Consider the following 19,734-nt stretch of genomic DNA (forward strand, 5'->3'; position numbering starts at 1 on the left):
ATACAGAATATATTATATGAAACGATTATATATATATATATATATATTAGTTAACTCTCTGATGAACATGCGAATAAAAAACAGGCATCAGAGCTGTCATAAAGCAGTGCTGCCATAAAGCAGAGCTGTCATAAAGCAGTGCTGCCATAAAGCAGAGCTGTCATAAAGCAGTGCTGCCATGGTAGGTTATAAAGGTATCAAGTACTCACTCACACTTGGACAAGTGTTCAACTCTGCTAAGTCTCAGTTGGGTTTGGGTCGCCGATTAGGGACTAGCGTGCCATGCCGGTGCTGGGAATATGAAGGGGCGGGGGGGGGGGGTGGGGGGGGGGGGTTCATAGCACAGTGCACAGACAATGTAGAACAATAGAGAGAGAGAGAAATAGAGATAGAGAGAGATAGATAGATAGATAGATAGAGAGAGAGAGAAAAGAGAGATAGAGAGAAGGAGATGAAAGTGAATGCAGCCTTAAGGTAAATCACACAGTCATGGCCACAGCACCCCCCACCCACCCTGCAGTCCTGTTGCCGAGCGACCTCCTCAGCACGGGGGGGGGGGGGGGATGGGGGTCAGGTCCGGGCCACTGTCGGTTCATTTTGGGTTCAGAACTGGTAGTCAGGAGACCAGATGAAAGGGACAGAACGTCGTGGAGACCGTCTGAGCACACGTCCTCTGCCTATCCCAGCCCAGTCTGGCCTACTAGGACGGCGCCGAGAACTGAGTGGCGGGTGGCGGACTGCCGTGGTGGTGGTTGGCCGACTTGACGATGGTGATGACGCTGGTAGTGGCACCAGAAGCACCGCCGCCGCCGCCACCTCCGGGCATCTTGCCCCCGACCACCCCGGCGCGGGTGACCGTCCGCGCGAAGCACTGCAGCGCCTCGTACTTGGCCCGCAGGGCGTCCAGCTCCAGACGCATGCTGGCGTTCTCGCGCGCCAGCTTGTCCACCTCGTCCTGCAGGTCCATCTTCTGCCGCTCCAGCATCTCCTTCTGCGTGACGCGCTTGATGCGGCAGCTGGCGGCGTAGCCGCGGTTCTTGAGCGTGCGCCGTCGCTGCTTCAGCCGCACCACGTCGTCCTTGGTCAGCCCGCGCAGGTGCGTGTTGAGCTCACGCACCGACATGGCCACCAGCTCGTCGTCACTGAGCGCTGGTGCATTCTCGCCCGCCTCCTTCTTTACCTGAGCGAGAGAGAGAGAGAGAGAGAGAAACAGAGAGAGAAAGAGAGAGAGGGTAGGGGTAGAGGATGACAACCTGAGTAAGAAGGCCTTTTGTGAGGTTTAACTCACAAGTAGTACGTTTTACACTTCAAATATTTTCATTTAATTTGTGGCATAATAAAATTAATACTGAAAATATGTACGCAATATTAAAAAAAACAAAAAAACTGTGGGAGAGACACAAAAGAGATCATTGGACAGAAAGAGCAGAGAGTGGAACATAGTTGATACACAAAAAAACGGTACGGTACCATAAACACTAACTTACCTTTAAAGCTTTGCTGGCTTTAAAATTAGTCGTCATGCCCTGCATAAACGCAACTGGCTCGAGTTCTCCAAAAATGCCAACTAAAGGAGGAAGGCAAAACGAGAAGCATGTCAGGTAAAACTGATTAACAAGACTGATTAGTAATAATATTAAACTGCCAAAGGTAGCAACACTTTCTAACACATTGTTATGTCACATGCAAGTTTCGCGTCAAATGACATGGCGTTCAGTGCGCACTGAATGTTTACCCGTTTCAGCTGACTTAACAGGAGCTCCACGTTGTAAAAAACCAGTAGCAGTTCTAACTGCTCACCAGTAGAGGTCAGTCAAACCTCACAAAATGCCGGCTAGACAAGGGCTGCCCTTGTTTACTTGCTGAGGGAGCACTCTCTCAAAGTAGTTCACTAGACCGTTGTGAGAAAGCAATAATAGAAACAGGTCGGCCTCGCCACGGGGCTTTGTCTGATCTCTCTGCTGAGCCATTCAAACCCTCCAGCTATTTTTTTGCCTGAGCGCTTTTTTTTTTTTTTTTTTCGGAGAGGCCAATCCGTTCAGTCTGAGGAAGACGACGGTCGTGAGACCATTGCCACGGCCAAAAAGAGAGCCGTTCGCTGTGCACCCGTGAAAAGCCACGCTGTCCCCAAGCACCATTTCATGAGCCGCCTGACAGCGTCAGCGAGCACCCCCGTGAACTCTGCACAAGGCTGCTGCCATGGCGACGCTCCGCAAATGGGTGTGGGAGTCACATGGCAGAGGCCCGAATGGTAAACAAGCTTCATTCATAATCCTTGCTTGCCACACACATGGTGCGGAAACTACACAAGTGGCATGATCTGAGGAGCTGTGTGTGTGTGTGTGTGTGTGTGTGTGTGTGTGTGTGTGTGTTTGTTTTAGAGAGGAGTGGGGGAGAGAGCGGGAGAGAACAGCAGAGAGCAGATAACAGGGTGGTCACATGAAAGGCAGAAATGCCAGTTGACCAAGTGGGCTTGGAAATATTCATGCCGGCCTACTTGACCTTAAATAGATGTGATAATGTCATATCAAGCTCAGTGCTCAACCCACATGTGATTCAAATGAACTGGTGACCTGTGGGTGGACAAAAAGGAAAAAATGAAGCTACCACTCAACTGATACTGTTTATTTAGGTGGGTGTTTTCTCTGTTTAAACAAAAAAGTTACTTAAACAACCCAAGCCGTAAACTACACGAGTAACCTCGACACCACTTTAGATATCTTGTTAGGTCATCTCAGACAGTTATACTGTACTTGTAATGTCTGGTGGCAGATATGTGGAAAACTCCAGAAGGTCGAGCACCCCAGACGAAATAGTTTCCCTTACACAGTCACTGTTGTATTTTAGCATTTAGACAATGCACTCTATCGGGTTTAGGACTGCGGCTGACTGGCTGGATCCTATTACACCGGGCTTTCCTGGTTCGCTCCATGCCCTTATTTAAACTCTCCGGGTTATATTTAGCTCGGTGTGCTGACACAAAATTCTGCCAACGACACAATTTAAGTGGAAATGCGATAAGTGATACCTCATTAGGAAGCAAAACACTACCGCATCAGACGTAAGCCACGCTTTCTCCAACCGGCACACCGGGATTGTTTCGTAGTTAAGTCTGTACTACGCAACACAGCTCTCTGTTCTCCCTGCTATTTCTGTACAGTGACTCTACAAGATTAAAATAGATTGTGGCCCAACCGAAGTAAGAACAAGGAACTACACAGAGGGAAAAAAATTATAATCAGCCCTTACTTCAGACTCCTTAACAAAATGCTGTTCGGCAGGCGAGGTATTAGTGACGCGCTCCAAACAATTCCCTCAATGCGTGTAGCCGTGGACCCTTAACATGTGTGAGGTTTGGAGTCACTCTTGTGGTTGGACTTTTGTTAAACCGCACCGGAGGTGCAGCAAGTGTTTGTAACGGTTTTGTCATGACTAGGCTGATGAGCGTGGGGTGAGCAGCATCTTCAAAAGGCTAAGCCCACAGGACGAACAGTATCAAGTACCAAACCAAAAGAAAAGAAAAAGACACATTCATGTTAGATGATTCATGCCATATTAACTCACACTGATCCTCCTTCCTGACAGAGGCATTCATTTCGACTTCGTACATCGGTGGAGCTAAACAAGGGAAACCCATAGAGAACTGTCAACACGACACAACCTAACACAAGCAGACATGTTAGTGCAGAAATGTATTTAAACCAACAGTTTGTTTTTTTCCCCCACTTTTAAAAGGTGAGATTCATGGAATATTATCATGCAACATATGACACAATACCAGAATGTGTGTTCAGGCGCGTTAAAAGGGGACCCTTTTTAAGTCTCTAAAGTATGTTCTAAGCCCAAACATGGGAAACCATTTGGTCCCTCGAGGGGTAACGCACTGAATCTTGACGCACGAACGCGTGACGCACGACGCAGGGCTAGCACGTACGGAGGGGAAAACGACATTCCTCGAGAGCGAACTTGGCTGGGATCGCCGGGTTTCAGAAAGGCTGTGTCAGTGGAGGGGAGACCCAGGCTACTCTTCCAGGGAGGGCCTCGGGAATCAGGAGGAAAAGGCCCCCCCTCTCCTTAAGCTTATGGGGGCCTCTTGTCACCCCCCACCCCACCCCACCCCACCCCCCCAACCGCTTCTACCACCAGCCCGACTTATTTCCTTTCAAAATTCCTTTCCCATGTGCCTTTTTTCCACTCCATCAGCATAGGCACACTGAGGTGAACCCTGAAGGGTACTCACAGGGCTCCAATCTACCCCCCCCCCCCCCCCACCCCCACTCAAGTGCAAGAGGAAGGGCATTAATACACTACAGTCAAGGACTCACGTTAATCATCTGACCCACTCCCCACACCCACACCCTGGCTCCCAGGACAGTCACCACAGTGCTTGTAGGCTGCCCTTCAAGCACATTGGCAGAGCCTTTGACTGCACCGCTCACACAGGTCCTCTTATGCTATCTCAGCGCAGTTTTCCTCCTTCAGTTCAGGGACCAAAAAAAAAAAAAAGAAAGGAGAGAAACATGTCAGGGAGTCACTCTCACTGGAAGCCATATGGAGTGTGGATAACAGGACCACATTCCACACACACACACACACACACACACACACACACACACACACACACACACACACACACACACACGCTGAGAAAAGAGAAAGGGGCCCCACTTTCCACTTGGAGACCTGCATACATAATTCCTACAGCATAATGTCCTCAGTGTTGGCACCAGGGATGGGGGCAAGCAGTAGACCCATCGCCATGACTCCTGCTCTTTCTGTGCCAGGAATGCACAGGCTCTGTTTGTCCAAACACAGCAAATATGAGTATATAGATAGCAAAGGAGGAACAAATGAAAAGAGAGGGACAGGTATATATATATAAAAAAAAAACACACCAGACCCTATAAAACATATGTGAACAGAAACATCTGATCAAGTTAGTTCCTGCTTTGAACCTACACCAGTTTTTTGACACATTTGAAGAGGAGGGGGAAAAAAAAAAAAAGGAAGAGGAAGAGAAAGAAAAAGAGGAGAAACGGCAGAGGGCGGTGATTTGACGTATCTGATCAAGCCATGGAGTCTGTGTCATGGGGATGTTAGTCATGATGCCAGAGCCCACAAGAGCGAGAGACAGACACGAGAGGCCAGACTGCTCAAATCATCAGAGCTGCAACTGACACATTGCCAGGCTACCATTACTTTCCACAAACGCCTGTTCATCTTGTCATGTCTGTTAATAATGTGCATATGACACTACAGTGCTTTAACCCGGAAAAAAAGTCACTTGGCTCAATTATTATCAAGAAAAACAGATTTAATGAAAGATTAAGATGACGTAGTGCTGAGCTGTTCCAAATCTGACTGACACTTTGACAGCAAGTGATTCTATTTACAGAAAATCACAAGCACACTGGCAGACTGACAGTGAAACACTCTGTAGCCTAGTTGCAAAGGGGCTTGGCAAGACATGAGTTGAGATAATGGTCTTATGCAAAGACGTTCGTTCGCAGACTTCCTGGAAAACAACTATTGTTTTAATAGAATTCATGGAAAACCTTCCACATAAGCAGGAGGCCTCTCTTGTGCTCCCACACAAACGTTTGAAAACGTCTCTGACAAGAAAGCTTGTTTTGTGTGCCGCCCATTTGACCGTACCGCCGTGAAATCTACGGTGAGCTCAGAGCATGGTATTGATGGCATGCTGGCTGCATATTTCACCTCCAATTTTGCAGTCTCTTAAGAGAAAGGCCCCAAGGTCCCGCCCCTGCCGGTGGAATTTGAGGCCAAGGATGCTGAGTGAAATGTGATTCCAACTAGTTTTCTCATTCGGGCAGCTGCTCAAATTCACAAAGAAAGAAAGACGGAGAAAAGAGAGAGAGAGAAAGAGAAAGGGGGGATAGCAGAAAAAACCCTGCGTTTCCTTCATGAGAAGGTAGTGAGTGCACTGAAGCAAGACCTTCAGTTAAAGTAAACAAACACTTCAAAGGGCCGTATGCTTATGTTCCATGTGATAAATGAAGTGTTGGCTCAGCCCTGCTGTTTGTTTCCCCCTCTCTCTGTCTCTCTCTCCCTCTCCCTCTTTCTTTCTTTCTGTCTCTCTTGCTCTCTCTCTCTCTCCCTCTGTCTCTTTCTTTCTTTCTGTCTCTCTTTCTCTCTCCCTCTTTCTTTCTTTCTGTCTCTTTTGCTCTCTCTCTCCCTCTGTCTCTCTTTTTTCTCCCTCTCTCTCTCTCTCTCTCTCTCCCTCTCTTTTGGTGTGCGGGTTCAGCAGACTGCAGACTTGCTGCTCCACTTCATGCCCAGCTGCTACGTTCCTGTCTCAGAGACATGGAGAACTCCAACTTGGAATTGTCTGCTTCATTTCCCCCCCTTCCACAACGTGTTAGAGAGAGAGAGAGAGAGAGAGAGAGAGAGAGAGCAGTGTGAGAGAGAGAGAGAGGGAGCAGTGAGAGAGAGACAGAGAGAGAGAGAGAGAGAGAGAGAGAGAGAGAAAGAGAGACAGAGAGAGGGAGCAGTGAGAGAGAGACAGAGAGAGAGACAGAGAGAGAGAGAGAGAGAGAGAGCAGTGAGACAGAGAGAGACAGAGAGAGAGAGACAGAGAGAGGGAGAGAGACAGAGACAGAGAGAGAGAGAGGGAGCAGTGAGAGAGAGACAGAGAGAGAGAGAGAGAGAGAGAGAGAGGGAGCAGTGAGAGAGAGAGAGAGGGAGCAGTGAGAGAGAGACAGAGAGAGAGAGAGAGAGAGAGAGAGAGAGGGAGCAGTGAGAGAGAGACAGAGAGAGAGAGAGAGAGAGGGAGCAGTGAGAGAGAGACAGAGAGAGAGAGAGAGAGAGAGAGAGAGAGGGAGCAGTGAGAGAGAGACAGAGAGAGAGAGAGAGAGAGAGAGAGGGAGCAGTGAGAGAGAGACAGAGAGAGAGACAGAGAGAGAGAGAGAGAGAGAGAGGGAGCAGTGAGAGAGAGAGACAGAGAGAGACAGAGAGAGAGAGAGAGAGAGAGCAGTGAGACAGAGAGAGAGAGAGAGACAGAGAGAGAGAGACTGGGGCATCTCCACCCGTTCCTCAGTGCAGCACATTTTGGGGGGATATTATGTAAAGGAAATGGAGAGCATAGCTAAGTTGTGAGTCATGCTGTTTACGGGTAGAAAAAGGACAAGCGGCAGGGAATCACACCCTCCTGAACTGACGTTTCCTGGAAAATCCCACTGTTTCGCGGGGCGGAAGGAAAAGTACGGCAAACCTTGGGAATGGCTGGCGTGACCACCGGAACATTTTTTTTATTGAAAAAAGAAAAAGTGGGGGGCGGAGATGTAGATAGCTGCGCAAAGCTACTTTCCAACTAGGGACGTAGGGATTCAAAGGAATGTAAAGTATGCAAAAAACAAAGACAAGCCCATCTAGTGTGTACAATAGGGAGACTATCCCCCACTGGTTAATGAACCTGGGGTCTGGAGTAGAACGCTTCACATAAACCTTTAAGTGTTCAAAACTTACAACGTTAAACCCAATACATCAAACTGAAGCTATACAATCAAATGTAATAAAGCAGGTTTACTATAACAAACTCAAAAGAGCTTGAGTTTACTCCTGTATCCCACGAATGCCACGGGTAGTACCATCAAACTGAAGCGGCACTAAATAAACTAATAAAAAGGACCAATGGTGATTAAAGCTGGTGAGACCGACTTTATGTCTATGCTCAACTGATGCTGGGATGCCACAGTGTGGGTGTTAGGCTACGTACACACTTCTTCTCTCTGCGCTAACTGGTGAAAACTGGCATTAGCGTGGCTGTTGTCGTGCCTCGTGCATGTCTAAGCACAAAAAAAAACCACCCAAACAGACTCCTTCCCCAGACAGTTCCTCCACACCCCTGACCACAGTGTGGCGAGGTCATCGTTCTCAAATCCAGGAATTGGTAAAGTGCGGCAGGAAAGGGCTGGGTATACTTCTCATAGTGTGTAATGGCTGCCCGTGGGGCTCCTGCTTAAAGTGAGGCTGGCTAATGCCGACCACAGTAGTGCTACAGTCTCGGTAATCTATTGGGGGAATATTACAGTGTTGTACAGAGGGGGGTTCTGTGCACGAGCTTGTTTTCCAATTGCAGACTCTATAAAAGAATTATAGACCTCACCCTCAAGTCACAGCCTCTTCAGCAGGACTTTGTCGGAAACGAGCTCCTGGTATTCCAAAGACAACGTTGAGAATTGTTGTACTATTTCATATTCCCCATCCTAATGTCTAAATGATTAAAATATTGTCAATAGGCCTACTATTTTATCCGTAAAGCAGTTAGGATTCAGTCAAATTCAATATCATGCCTCGATCTGAAAGTCTTCTACTACTGGAATGGAATTTCCCCTGACTTTCACTTTGAGTCATGACCCTGCCATCCACCCCCGGATCATTCACTTTCAGAACTCACTCTCTAAAACCACAAGCTGCGCTGTGAGTGCATCTGCATCGCTATCCCAAATTTGCAGATCTAACCTCAATCTCTTACAAAGCTTCCATCTTTGAGTTGTCGTGTTATTGTGGTGAAAGCCCTCCCTGTCGCATCATTCTTGGTGTTTGCGCTGCACACTATAAGCTCAAGAGCCGCTTGGTTCATCTCAGACAACCCAAGGCGGTTGCTAGCGGGAGTCCAACGACAACAACAACAACAACAAAAAAACTGCTCTTCCAGACTGGGGTAAGCCTAGACGATGGATCCACCTCCTCCGCCAGCCCTCAGCAGTCTGCGTCCCCCACGTGTGGGTCTCATGACAGGGCAGTGCAAGCGCTTCACTGCCCTCCCCCTCCATGTTTCTAATTGGGGCTAGGAGTCAACGCACAGGACGCAAGGTGTAGGAGTTCACCACCAACCAGCACAGATACTGTATCTCATCCATGGTGGTGAGTCACCCTAGCTGCTGCTGCCCCCCCTTCAGATGGAGTTTCACAAGCCCATGTACAGTGAGTTCACTTGCTTATAAAGACATTTAAAGAAAGAAGCTGTTTGAAATTAAAGCATACAGTACACGATTAAGAAAGGAAGACAGTCCATCTACATTCCTTGCCTATATCAACATTCTTTGTTTTGAGTTGTTTACTTGATGGATAGCCAAGTCAAACTTAGCAAGGCCAGTCACAGTAACCAGCTACCATGCATGTACAGTGAGTACACTTGCTTAAAATAAAAAATAAAAAGAAGCTGTTTGAAGGCCTCCTCCAGGATTTTCCACATAATTCAAGCAGAAGGCAAAAGGTCAAGTACATACAAGATCTCCCCTGACCCAAACACTAAAGCAGTCAGCAGAAAAACACAAAAATATATCAAATCGCAGAGCAGCTCTCATCTCCTCAGAGATAGAGAGAAAGAGAGACAGACAGACCGAGAGAGATAGAGAGAAAGAGAGACAGACAGACCGAGAGAGATAGAGAGAAAGAGAGAGAGAGTAGCCAGAGAGAGAAGCCAGGGGCTCAAAGATGAATGTCAGCCCCAGCAACAGGCTTTTTCCAGGTTTGCCATCTCAGATTCGCTGCCATGCCAGCACAGCAAGCGGCTAGGGTTTCACGGGTCTTAAGCTCACAGAGGGAGATGAATTTCCTAATATGCCTTGTGCAGACTTTGAGAGGAACACTCTACATGGTCGCCGGCCAGTCCAGACCATCCTCTTTGCCATTTTGAATAAAAGCACAGCCACATTATCTCAATGTCATAAGAGACATCAGTGAATCATAAGACATCATAAGAGACATCAGTGAATCATAAGACATCATAAGAGACATCAGTGTGAGAGGGACATCATTTGAGACATCCATGTGAAAGGGACATCCTGTTTCTACATGGTCGCCGGCCAGTCCAGACCATCCTCTGGCCATTTTGAATAAAAGCACCGCCACATTATCTCAATGTCATAATGGTGTCTAATTATGGAGCCACTGGGTCCCTGGAGAGGCACATTATCAGAAAAGGCTTCCCCTCATCTGCACCCAAACAAGGCTAAATGGAATCTCTAATAGCTATGTAATCTTCATGTTTTTATGTAGTGCAGCCTGCACTACAGCCTGCAAAGGGAATGAATGCTGCTCTGCACTTTTGTCCCAACCTGATAGTGAATGGCTATTGGTGGTTACACAGTTGCAAGAATACGTAATGCATAATATTGCATTTAAATCATGTTCATATAGCTAATCAAAATCTGGTTTAAGGAACTATTATAACACACAAACAACAGCCATTCATCATCTTCAGTCAATACTGGAGAAACTATATGACCTTTCAGATGCAGTAACAAGCATGTTCTATAGCTGCTGATAAGACTTGGAATGAATTATTGGATGATGTGTGTGAATGTCTCTCTTTGGACCATGCCAGCAAAAGTTCAATATCCAACGGTTCACAGTTTTTTCCAACATGAACTGTGAATGTTTAAACTTAGTAGTCCACACAGATGTGAGAAGCACAACTATCTCTCTGTGTGTATTGATAAGCTAGTAGTTACTTTCTCTGTTTAAATTGACATAGCCATAGGCCTACCTCATTTCAATTAACTGCAATAATCCAGGTATAAGTCCAAAGGACCCAGAAACATTTTCTTGCAAACTGTACACGAGCCCATGACAGCCGTTTTATCATCCAGTGGAAATGAATCACATTACCCAGCTATGACTCACCGTTCCTATGAGGGCGTAACACAGCAATAGGACAAATACTACTTAGCCAGGCCAAACTGGACCAAACTATGTTGTGTAGGACAAACATTACTTAGTCAGACCAAACTGGACAAAACTATGCAGTGTAGGACAAATATCCCTTAGCCAGACCAAACTGGACAAAACTATGTAGTGTTTGAACAATGGCCACATATTGCTTTACTATGTTAATAACTTGAGTGAACATCACACAGGAATGGCTTATAATTTCCAGCAAACTGCAACCGACATGGTGGGATGGGGGATTGGGATGTCTGCAAGAAAGTTGGTGGTAGCGTATAGTCGGCTTCCCTTTTGTAAACTTAAAACCTAACGCATCAATTATTATGAGGAAGGAGTGGGGTTGTCTATCCTTTCCGCGGCTACGTCGTGTATATTCGGTGGCACTAATGCATTATAAATCGACAAAAGATAATTATACAACGTCCCATTCCATTGCTAGTCACATAGCCTACGTTCTAACAAACGCATTTCTCTTTCCCAGCGCACAAATCTCTACATTCCGCGCCTTTCAGGATGTTTGGGCTGCCTGGGTGGTTGACATAACGTCACTTATCTTATGTTAGTTGAGTTATCTTGATGCAGATAGGATGTAAAACAAGACCTCCAATGTAGAAAAGTAACTTACGAGTGATCTTCCGCACACAGTTTTACACGATAAAGATGTATTTATGTATTTATTATAATTTTTTTTGCTGAGCAGACAATCTGCGTAGTCTTCCTGGTGGTCTTCTCAAACATCGTGCCCTTTGTCCCAGAATTCTAAAATGCAGACCACGTGTTGTTTCCTAATGTCGTAATATTAAAAGACGTGCAGTATATAACAAAGTAAGCAGCGCTTGAGTTAGAATTAAAATGTAAAATGATATAAATGGGCATTTTAGACAATCTATATCGGTCAGTTCCTCCCATCTTCTAATTAAATCCGAGGGTGCGCTAGTAGACTTGTCTAATAATAAACTCAAAACGCGTATTTTTATTCCAGCTAAAGGCAACCACGTAGCAGTTAACTTATTCATTTTCTGTCACAGAGGAATTTTCGACGGACAAGATTTCGCATAGAAACTTGTTTGTGTCACCGAGCTTGCCAGTACTCAACACGTGTCCATCGTTTATTCTTATTCGTAGCCTATTTATTTATTAAAAATATGTGCTGTCGTAAACCGTTTTAGTCGTTTCCCTGTCATAGTGAACTGGAAAAAATATACGGTATACTTATCAAAGCATATCTATTTCACCATCTGCATGCGCAGATCCGTCATCATGAGAAAACATCAGCAATTTCGATAGGAATTTCAAAACATCTCTGAAAATGCTCGTACACCTTACCTTGTGAACGCAAAATTTCTTCGGAAATGCGCAAATGTTCAGAAGTATCCTTTAGTAACAGGTTGCGGTGTGTTGTGGCAGTCAGGAAAAGTGTGCCTCAATCGAACCGAAATGTATCCCTGTACTAAATTAACTACAAAACAACAACAATGTATCCACATTCCACTCTCTGCTTCCGCAAGCACTCACGTCACCAATTCCTCGTGACCGCCCCCTCCATTCATGAAAATAACTTTCTGCTGACGTCAGCCAGGCGGGAAACTAGAGGAGGACAGAAATAGACGCAACTGAATACTTTTGAAGAGTTAGCTAAATTAATCTGTCATTTGAGAAATGTACTATGTGATTTACGTTGATCTCAAGGTGTGTTGTTGAGGGCAAAAACTATGTTTTTACAGGACAAGGACTTTTGGTGAATGTGGCCTGATTATAGGCTAACCCATCTTCCAAGATAGTTTTTTTTTTTTTAATGTAGACCAGTTTGTGGTGTAAACTGCATAAGTACACTACAATCAGATCAAGCAAAATTGAAAAAAAAAGTGTAATTGGAGTTGATAAGGTCATGAGCTCTGTTTGTCAAAATATGCTGTATCACACAAATACATTAGACTATAAAGTGCGCCCTCTGTCTGTCGGAATTCTACAGACCCCTTAAATATTTTATGAAATTCGTGAGACAGTAAATTAATTTGTCCGTGAAAAGTAAGCCCAAAAAACAAATCTTTGACACACTCTCGTGATCTGCTTAAATAACCTTCATTCTGTATTGGCTATTTCTGTTACCCAGTTATTTAATAAATTAATAAGTTGAATATCTGTTCAGATGTCCAAAACCAAATGACCATTTCTACTATGTATGTGACTCATTTTTCAATAATTGATTATATTCCTTAAAAACGGAAACAACTCCGGTGATTCACATGTAGAGAGTTTATCCACTCTACCTCGGCATAGATCCAGGTGGGCTGTAATATGACTTTCTCTCTGTGGAAACGAATGCAAGAGGTGACTCAACACAGGAATATCTCAGAGGCTATATTGATTTAATTGTTGTAAGATGTGCACTCTGACAGTTGAAAGCAAGTGAACTTTTACAAGATGATGAGTAATGATGTAAGGTTGCGTTTCTGGACGGTTTGTGTTAAACCAACAAAACAAAAAAAACTTGGAAATGAAACCTGCGGATATCTGTTCATATCCCCATGAGGCCTGTGGCATAGAGGAGGAAATTAGAGGCGTATTACTAACGTCTTGTGAATTTAACTTGCCATCCAGAGAAACCACATTTAATTAAATCTGCATCCTGGCCTACCCTCAGTGTTTTCACTTTCCAGCTAGTAGAAAGACAGAATAGATTCATCACAACTTTCTTTATATTCTAGATGATTTTGTATTCTTCTACAGACACCTGTACTGTACTACAGCTATTGCAACAGTGGATGGATGTACATAAGTTTCAGTTTCAGTTTCAGTCAAGAGAGGTTTCATATGTGTATTATGAATGTACCTAAGGATGCATAAAGGAGGCCTTTGAAAATGGTGAATTATTATTTAAATGATTTTTATGTGTTATATGTATCCTGTGAGTGCGTATGTATATGTATATGTATCCTGTGAGTGCGTATGTATGTGTATCCTGGCAAGTCGTACGGCTTTTGTCAACCAAATGTACTACAAAGTTTAATTCTGCTGTTTGTGAACATGCTTTATTTTTGTTGTTTTAAGGGCCCTTCTAGGGATCAGCATTGGAAATTAGCAGTAGCTTTAAATGCTGTGATGCATTGCATTGCATAATTGCTGTGCAATTCTCTATGTATAATATATCTCTCCCTATTAAATAAACACTTACAGTAATAAATCATGTGTGTGTGTGTGTGTGTGTGTGTGTGTGTGTGTGTGTGTGTGTGTCTGTGTCTCTGTGTGTGTCTGTGTCTGTGTGTGTGTGTGTGTGTGTGTGTGTGTGTGAGTGTGTGTGTGTGTGTGTGTGTGTGTGTGTGTGTGTGTGTGTGTGTGTGTCTGTGTGTGTGTATGTGTGTGTGTGTGTGTGTGTGTGTGTGTGTGTGTGTGTGTGTGTGTGTGTGTGTGTGAGTGTGTGTGTGTGTGTGTGTGTGTGTGTGTCTGTGTGTGTCTGTGTGTGTGTGTGTGTGTGTGTGTGTGTGTGTGTGTGTGTGTGTGTGTGTGTGTGTGTGTGTGTGTGTGTGTGTCTGTGTGTATACCAATTCATTAACTTGTCTGATTATCTGGGGTAAGATACCACACCACGCCCTATTATGCAAAAAGGAGCACATTTGACAATTAGCCATGATTACTCACAAATGTACTATGTTTTATAGTTATTTATAAAGCATCTGAGCCCTAAACGTTTTTCACAACAATTTGACAACCATCAATTTCTCCATTGATGTCCACCAATCATAAGTAGAAAGGATTCTTCCTGTCATTTAGAATAGAACTGGGCTACTCTTGGAAAAACTGCTCCCTGAGCAGAAACTAGGCAATGGTGATGCACCTCAAGGACAACATCCTTCATTTGTCTCCCAACAATAATCCAAGAGTATTCCCATTTTCAGGTACTGTTGTATCCCTTAACTAGTCTGAGAGAAAACTGGATGAAAGGTGTGACATTGGAACAATGTTTTTATTATTATCATCGTTATAATGGAGTCTCAGTTCCCTATGTTGTTTAGTGGGGAAAACCTTATGGCAAAATGTTTTTGCAGATTCACAGACTTGCCTTGTGAGACAGGATTTATATTTGGAGCATTGACTAAGCATTCCACTGACCTCACCAAAATATCTTTAATATGAAAAACAGTTTATATAACAAGTTGGCAGGTTGTTGTCTACAGATGGTGAAGTAGTAATTTCTGCCCGTGTGCATTGAAATACTGGCAGATCATGGTTTTTGAGATGCAACGTTCATGATAACCCTTTAAAATAATGTTATCATCCCTGACGAAAACTAAAAAGTCACGCAGCCTCAGTGTGCAAGACGGTGTGGCAGTAAGAGTACAAATTACTATAATATTTTTAAACAGCCTAATAACTACATATTTTCTTTGTGTTACGTTATGGAACCTCTGAGAAGGTCTTTGGGGGCTGGCTTCAAAAGGAAATTAAATCAATGTAGCCTACTGTCAATTCACAGCAAAGCACTTCTGATGATACATGGCATATAGCAACTGTAACCAAGTCCACATGTCTCTCTCTCGGTCTCTTTCTCTATCTCTCTCTCTAAGGGGGTTTGGATTCAAGCACATGTTGTTTTCAGAGTCCTACAGTGTGTGCTTTGTGGTGTTCTCCTCTGGGTAGGAGTTCTGTTTTCTTTTGTCTGGCAGGCTCAGTAATGTCTGTTTCCATGCCTGACATCATTTTGTAATGTGAGGATTCTTGGAATTGGTCTGTGCTTTCGAACGAAACAGTGCCACCCAGAGTCTTGCCGTCGGCCAGAAGCATGGTTGTCATACTGATCTCTAAAAACACGCTGAGGAAAGCATTCTATCTGTCCAATAAGTTACTGGTAAATTCGTGAATTTATGTTGAAGCAAACGCAGTAAGAAAAAGAAAATATGATAAAGACAAATGTGAGCATTAGCCTCTAGTAAATTCAATAACATATATGAATATCATAGGTAATATATTAAGCTATGCTCTACAGTTCCAGCCATTCCACACGAATCTATCCAACTTTAAGGTTTTAGGTACAAACTTATTTTGATGGAAAATTATGAGAGAAACTGATCCCGTGTAGTAACTAAAGCTCCTGAATGTAGTTGAGTTGTCATTCAATGGGGTGGGACTTCCTCTTTGAATACATAATTTCCGGTCCGGAGAAAACATGGAAGCACAGTGAGAAACATTGTAATTTTGCCTTTTGTTGTTACATTTACACACTCCACGTCGTTATCTATGCGTCTTTACTTCTTACATGAGTAGTTAATCAGCAAATATATTAAGATTGAAAGAAGTTCGATTTTCTTGCAGAGTTGAGATGCTATTGTTACCCCTCATATGCTTTGGGGTAGCGTTGTCTAATTGTCAGCTAGCTAGCTAGCTAGCAATAGCGATTTTAAGCTAAAGTTTCTTGAGTTGCATCTGTAAGTGGCGACAGACAGCTATCCACACAGACAAGAACAGAAACATTTCCCAGTATCTTTAGTTCGATGCTGTATGTGTTTTACAATCATCCGCGGTTTGATTACATTGCTTGTTGGAAAAATAACTTAAGCTTAGCTGGCTTCTCAGCTGAAGTACAGTTCAGACTAGCTAGCCTCAGAGAGTGTATCATTTATTAATAGCATGGCACAGTTATTGTTATATAATGGTAATTAACCTTCGTACTCTGATGACACGTCTCTGTCTTGGTGGCAATATTGTAATTGTCTGGCATTTATCATCAACAGACAAACCACAGCGAATGCTGAAGTGTCATAATGAATCGGCCGAAACCTACTGCTCTTAGGCGCCCTAGCGCCGCAAAACCATCAGGTATGTCAAGATAATTAACAGTAACATTAAAACATATTTAAAGTGTGCAGAGGACTAAGTTCCGGACTCCTGTTTGTTTCTAGGCCATCCTCCACCTGGAGACTTTATTGCCCTCGGTTCCAAAAGTCAAGCCAGTGAGCCCAAAGCACCTGCCCTTCTGAAACCAACATCAGCACCATCTGATCGCAAGAGAGAAACCTCCTCATCTCTTCCATCCTCTGGTCTCTCCAGCTTGGCCAAGCGCCCAAAGCTCTCCTCCACGCCTCCCGTAAGTGCACTAGGACGCCTGGCTGATGTTGCAGCAGTCGACAAGAGGGCTATTTCACCGTCAATCAAGGAGCCATCTGTTGTGCCCATTGAAGGTAAATTGTGGTTACATATTAAAGCAGTTATGTGATAATCAGTGTGGAATGGTCATTGCTCTTGAAGATTCATCATTCGAAAAATGTCATATCTATGCTTTCACTGCTTAAACAGTTGCTTAAACAAACTGAAACATCTTAAGTTGTTAACGTATATATTATGTAGAGTTGTGGTAGAGAACTTGGGGGTTCTGAGGTCTGTTACTGATACTTCTTAAACTTCATAGACCATTGCACTGTTTGTTTTTGTATTGTGTTTGTTTTTGTATTGTGTTGTAATGTATATTTTGTGTTAGCACATTAAGAGTTAGTTTACCAAGTCAAATTCCTTGTTTGTGTAAGCTTACTTGGCCAATAAAATCTGATTCTGATTCTGATTATAGTCCCTCCTGCTGTTCTTCTGGATGAGATTGAGGCTGCAGAGTCCGAGGGCAATGACGACCGCATCGAGGGGCTGCTCTGCGGTGCCGTCAAACAGCTCAAGTTGAACCGGGCCAAACCGGACATCACGCTCTACCTCAGCATGATGTTCCTGGCCAAAATCAAGCCCAATGTCTTTGCCACCGAAGGCGTGATTGAGGTGAGCGCTTAATGTTCTTCTCATCTAATCATCAGTCTTTCTGTCACTTCTGAACAGGGAGTTGATGAGTTTTATCTTTTGTGTTGGCCAGGCGTTATGCAGCCTGCTGAGACGAGACACTGCCATAAACTTCAAAGCCAAAGGAAACAGTCTGGTGTCCGTGCTGGCCTGCAACCTGCTCATGGCAGCTTATGAAGAGGATGAAAACTGGCCAGAGATCTTTGTCAAAGTGAGAAACTCTTTATTTTGTGCACTAGTGGCAGTTAAATATGTGTTTTTGAGTGAAATTGATGCAAGTTAATTTTTTTAACTTAAGGCATTACCTAGTCATATGATGAGCATGTCTGACTGTCTGCCTGTTACTTGATGACCAAAAGCCGTCAATAAGGAATATGCCCCATTTTGAAATTAAACTTAAACCGTTCAACAACGTGTCATAAAAGCACTGAACAAAGGACATGGACTCAAATGATATGTTTTGGTTGTGTTTGCGTAGGTGTACATTGAAGATTCACTGGGAGAGCGTATATGGGTGGACAGCTCCCACTGCAAGGTTTTTGTGGACAACATCCAGACTGCCTTCAGCACCAAGATGCCCCCCAAGAGCATGCTGCTGCAGGCGGACGCAGGCCGCTCAGGAGGAGACCTCAGTGCAGGTAGGATTTTTTTAGGTGGCGCAGGGTCAAACCGAGGTCATGCATATGGTTACGCAGGAGATGTGAGTTAGGGGTGGGACATTTTTTTACTTTTGATCTCTCTCGATTCTTTCTAGACTGATTCTGTCAAGAAAAGTTCAAAATCGTTTTTTTTTTTTTAACACATTCATTTTGTGTTGAAATGCAAGCTGCATTGATTATTGCATTGTTCATAGAAAGTCATAATTGTGACAAGGAGAAGCTTTTTCTGTAATGAAAAAAAAAGAGAAGGTTATTCATCTGTTGATTTTCTTTAATTATCAAACACAAAGTAGGAAGTACTCTGAGTAGTAAACTCAAATGTTCGATTAGCGATTTATCGGTTTAGAATTGATAACCGATAATCGGTTAAGAATCGATAATCGGTTTAGAATCGAATCGTTGACCTCTGAATCGGAATCGAATCCAATCGTGAGGTGCCAAGAGATTCCCGCCCCTAATGTGAGTGGTCTTGAGTTCAGACTCTAAACCTCATGGCTGGTCCTGTTTGCAGGTAACAGCCCACACCCCTCCACCCCAGACGAAGATGACGGTCAGGCTGAGCTCCTGATCGCAGAGGAGAAACTCAGCCCAGAGGATGATGGACTGGCGATGCCCAGGTATGTCATAACCAGGAAAATATGATGATAAAAACATAATAAAGACATGTTCGCGATCAATCCTCTAGGATACTGTGATGAACCAAATAAATCTCGCCAGCATTTCAAACCGCCTCATCTCCCGTGTCAAGTCCTTGGTGTGCCCAACCGTCAAATTAGCAGCGGGCCGTTGTATAGCGAGAGAGAGGGTTACATCTTGTAAAGAACATATCGTCTGATTTTCTGTTTCTTGTGCTGAAATAATCATTGTTATTACGTATTTATTAACCGTCCAAATGCACCGCAATGCAAAGCAAAGGCTGTAAACAGGCATAAACGTGTTGCATGAACGAAGGCAACGACTGTTGTGTGTAAATCAGTCACTGTTGTGTTGTAGGTATGAGGAGCTAGCTGAGAGCGTGGAGGAGTATGTGCTGGACGTCCTTCGAGATCAGCTGAACCGCCGGCAGCCGATGGACAACGTGTCCAGGAACCTGCTGCGGCTGCTGACCGCCACCTGCGGATACAAGGAGGTGCGCTTGATGGCCGTGCAGAGGCTGGAGATGTGGCTGCAGAACCCAAAGGTAATTTGTGTGTGTTTATGAAGTTGGGGGATAGATGAAATTCAGTATTAGATCTTTACAGATGTATAAGTCCTATTTACTCTACCTTATCTACTGCACTTTATTGTTCTGTTCCAAATGGCTGGACGAGAATAGGCTATCGTAACAGGGTTAAATATCGGCATGCGTGTGTTATCGGCTACGTTTGCGTTGTCATGTTAATCTCTCAATAAACTTAGCATATCTATTGTTTAACAGACTGGCCGGTTTTTAACAAACTGGCCGATAACTGACGTAGCTATGCTAGCTCCCTTATTAATTGTTAATGAATCATCTCACAGCATAACATAATTCAATATAATAAGAAATCAACATTGCTCAAACTGCATTGTTTAGTATTGTCTACTGTTTTGTTTATCACACATTCCTCTTTCCGCTTTTGTAGTTGAC

General features: G+C 44.0%; 2 protein-coding genes across 3 annotated transcripts in view; one reads left to right on the top strand and one right to left on the bottom strand.

Annotated features, from left to right (window-relative positions):
• Nucleotides 1-631: 631 nt before the first annotated feature.
• On the bottom strand, nucleotides 632-12,125 carry mafk (v-maf avian musculoaponeurotic fibrosarcoma oncogene homolog K). The gene is made up of 4 exons (XM_080856389.1): nucleotides 12,019-12,125; nucleotides 3,565-3,618; nucleotides 1,488-1,567; nucleotides 632-1,180 (listed from the first exon to the last, which is right to left on the bottom strand). The coding sequence occupies exons 2-4, from the start codon at nucleotides 3,608-3,610 to the stop codon at nucleotides 701-703; spliced, it is 606 nt and encodes a 201-aa protein (XP_080712515.1). The 5' UTR covers nucleotides 3,611-3,618; nucleotides 12,019-12,125; the 3' UTR covers nucleotides 632-700.
• A 3,723-nt stretch (nucleotides 12,126-15,848) lies between these two features.
• Nucleotides 15,849-19,734, top strand: part of ints1 (integrator complex subunit 1) — a 48,188-nt gene continuing 44,302 nt past the window's right edge. For both annotated transcript variants that reach the window (XM_080855890.1, XM_080855891.1), the window contains exons 1-9: nucleotides 15,849-15,879; nucleotides 16,422-16,506; nucleotides 16,590-16,868; nucleotides 17,252-17,448; nucleotides 17,540-17,677; nucleotides 17,945-18,104; nucleotides 18,637-18,742; nucleotides 19,119-19,305; nucleotides 19,730-19,734. The exon at nucleotides 19,730-19,734 is cut by the window's right edge and continues 141 nt beyond it. In XM_080855890.1, coding sequence (XP_080712016.1) covers nucleotides 16,452-16,506; nucleotides 16,590-16,868; nucleotides 17,252-17,448; nucleotides 17,540-17,677; nucleotides 17,945-18,104; nucleotides 18,637-18,742; nucleotides 19,119-19,305; nucleotides 19,730-19,734 — 1,127 coding nt within the window. In that variant the 5' untranslated portion in view covers nucleotides 15,849-15,879; nucleotides 16,422-16,451. The remainder of the gene's footprint in view (nucleotides 15,880-16,421; nucleotides 16,507-16,589; nucleotides 16,869-17,251; nucleotides 17,449-17,539; nucleotides 17,678-17,944; nucleotides 18,105-18,636; nucleotides 18,743-19,118; nucleotides 19,306-19,729) is intronic.

This window comes from Sprattus sprattus (assembly GCF_963457725.1).
Source record: "Sprattus sprattus genome assembly, chromosome: 18".
NCBI classification, from domain to species: Eukaryota; Metazoa; Chordata; class Actinopteri; order Clupeiformes; family Clupeidae; genus Sprattus; species Sprattus sprattus.

Excerpts from the sequence above, each read along its gene's own strand:
- mafk (XM_080856389.1), bottom strand. The coding sequence starts at position 3,610 with ATGTACGAAGTCGAAATGAATGCCTCTGTCAGGAAGGAGGATCAGT. Across the intron at positions 1,568-3,564 it reads TGTCAGGAAGGAGGATCAGT|TTGGCATTTTTGGAGAACTC; the intron begins GTGAGTTAATAT and ends TTCCTCCTTTAG. Across the intron at positions 1,181-1,487 it reads AAGCCAGCAAAGCTTTAAAG|GTAAAGAAGGAGGCGGGCGA; the intron begins GTAAGTTAGTGT and ends TCTCTCGCTCAG.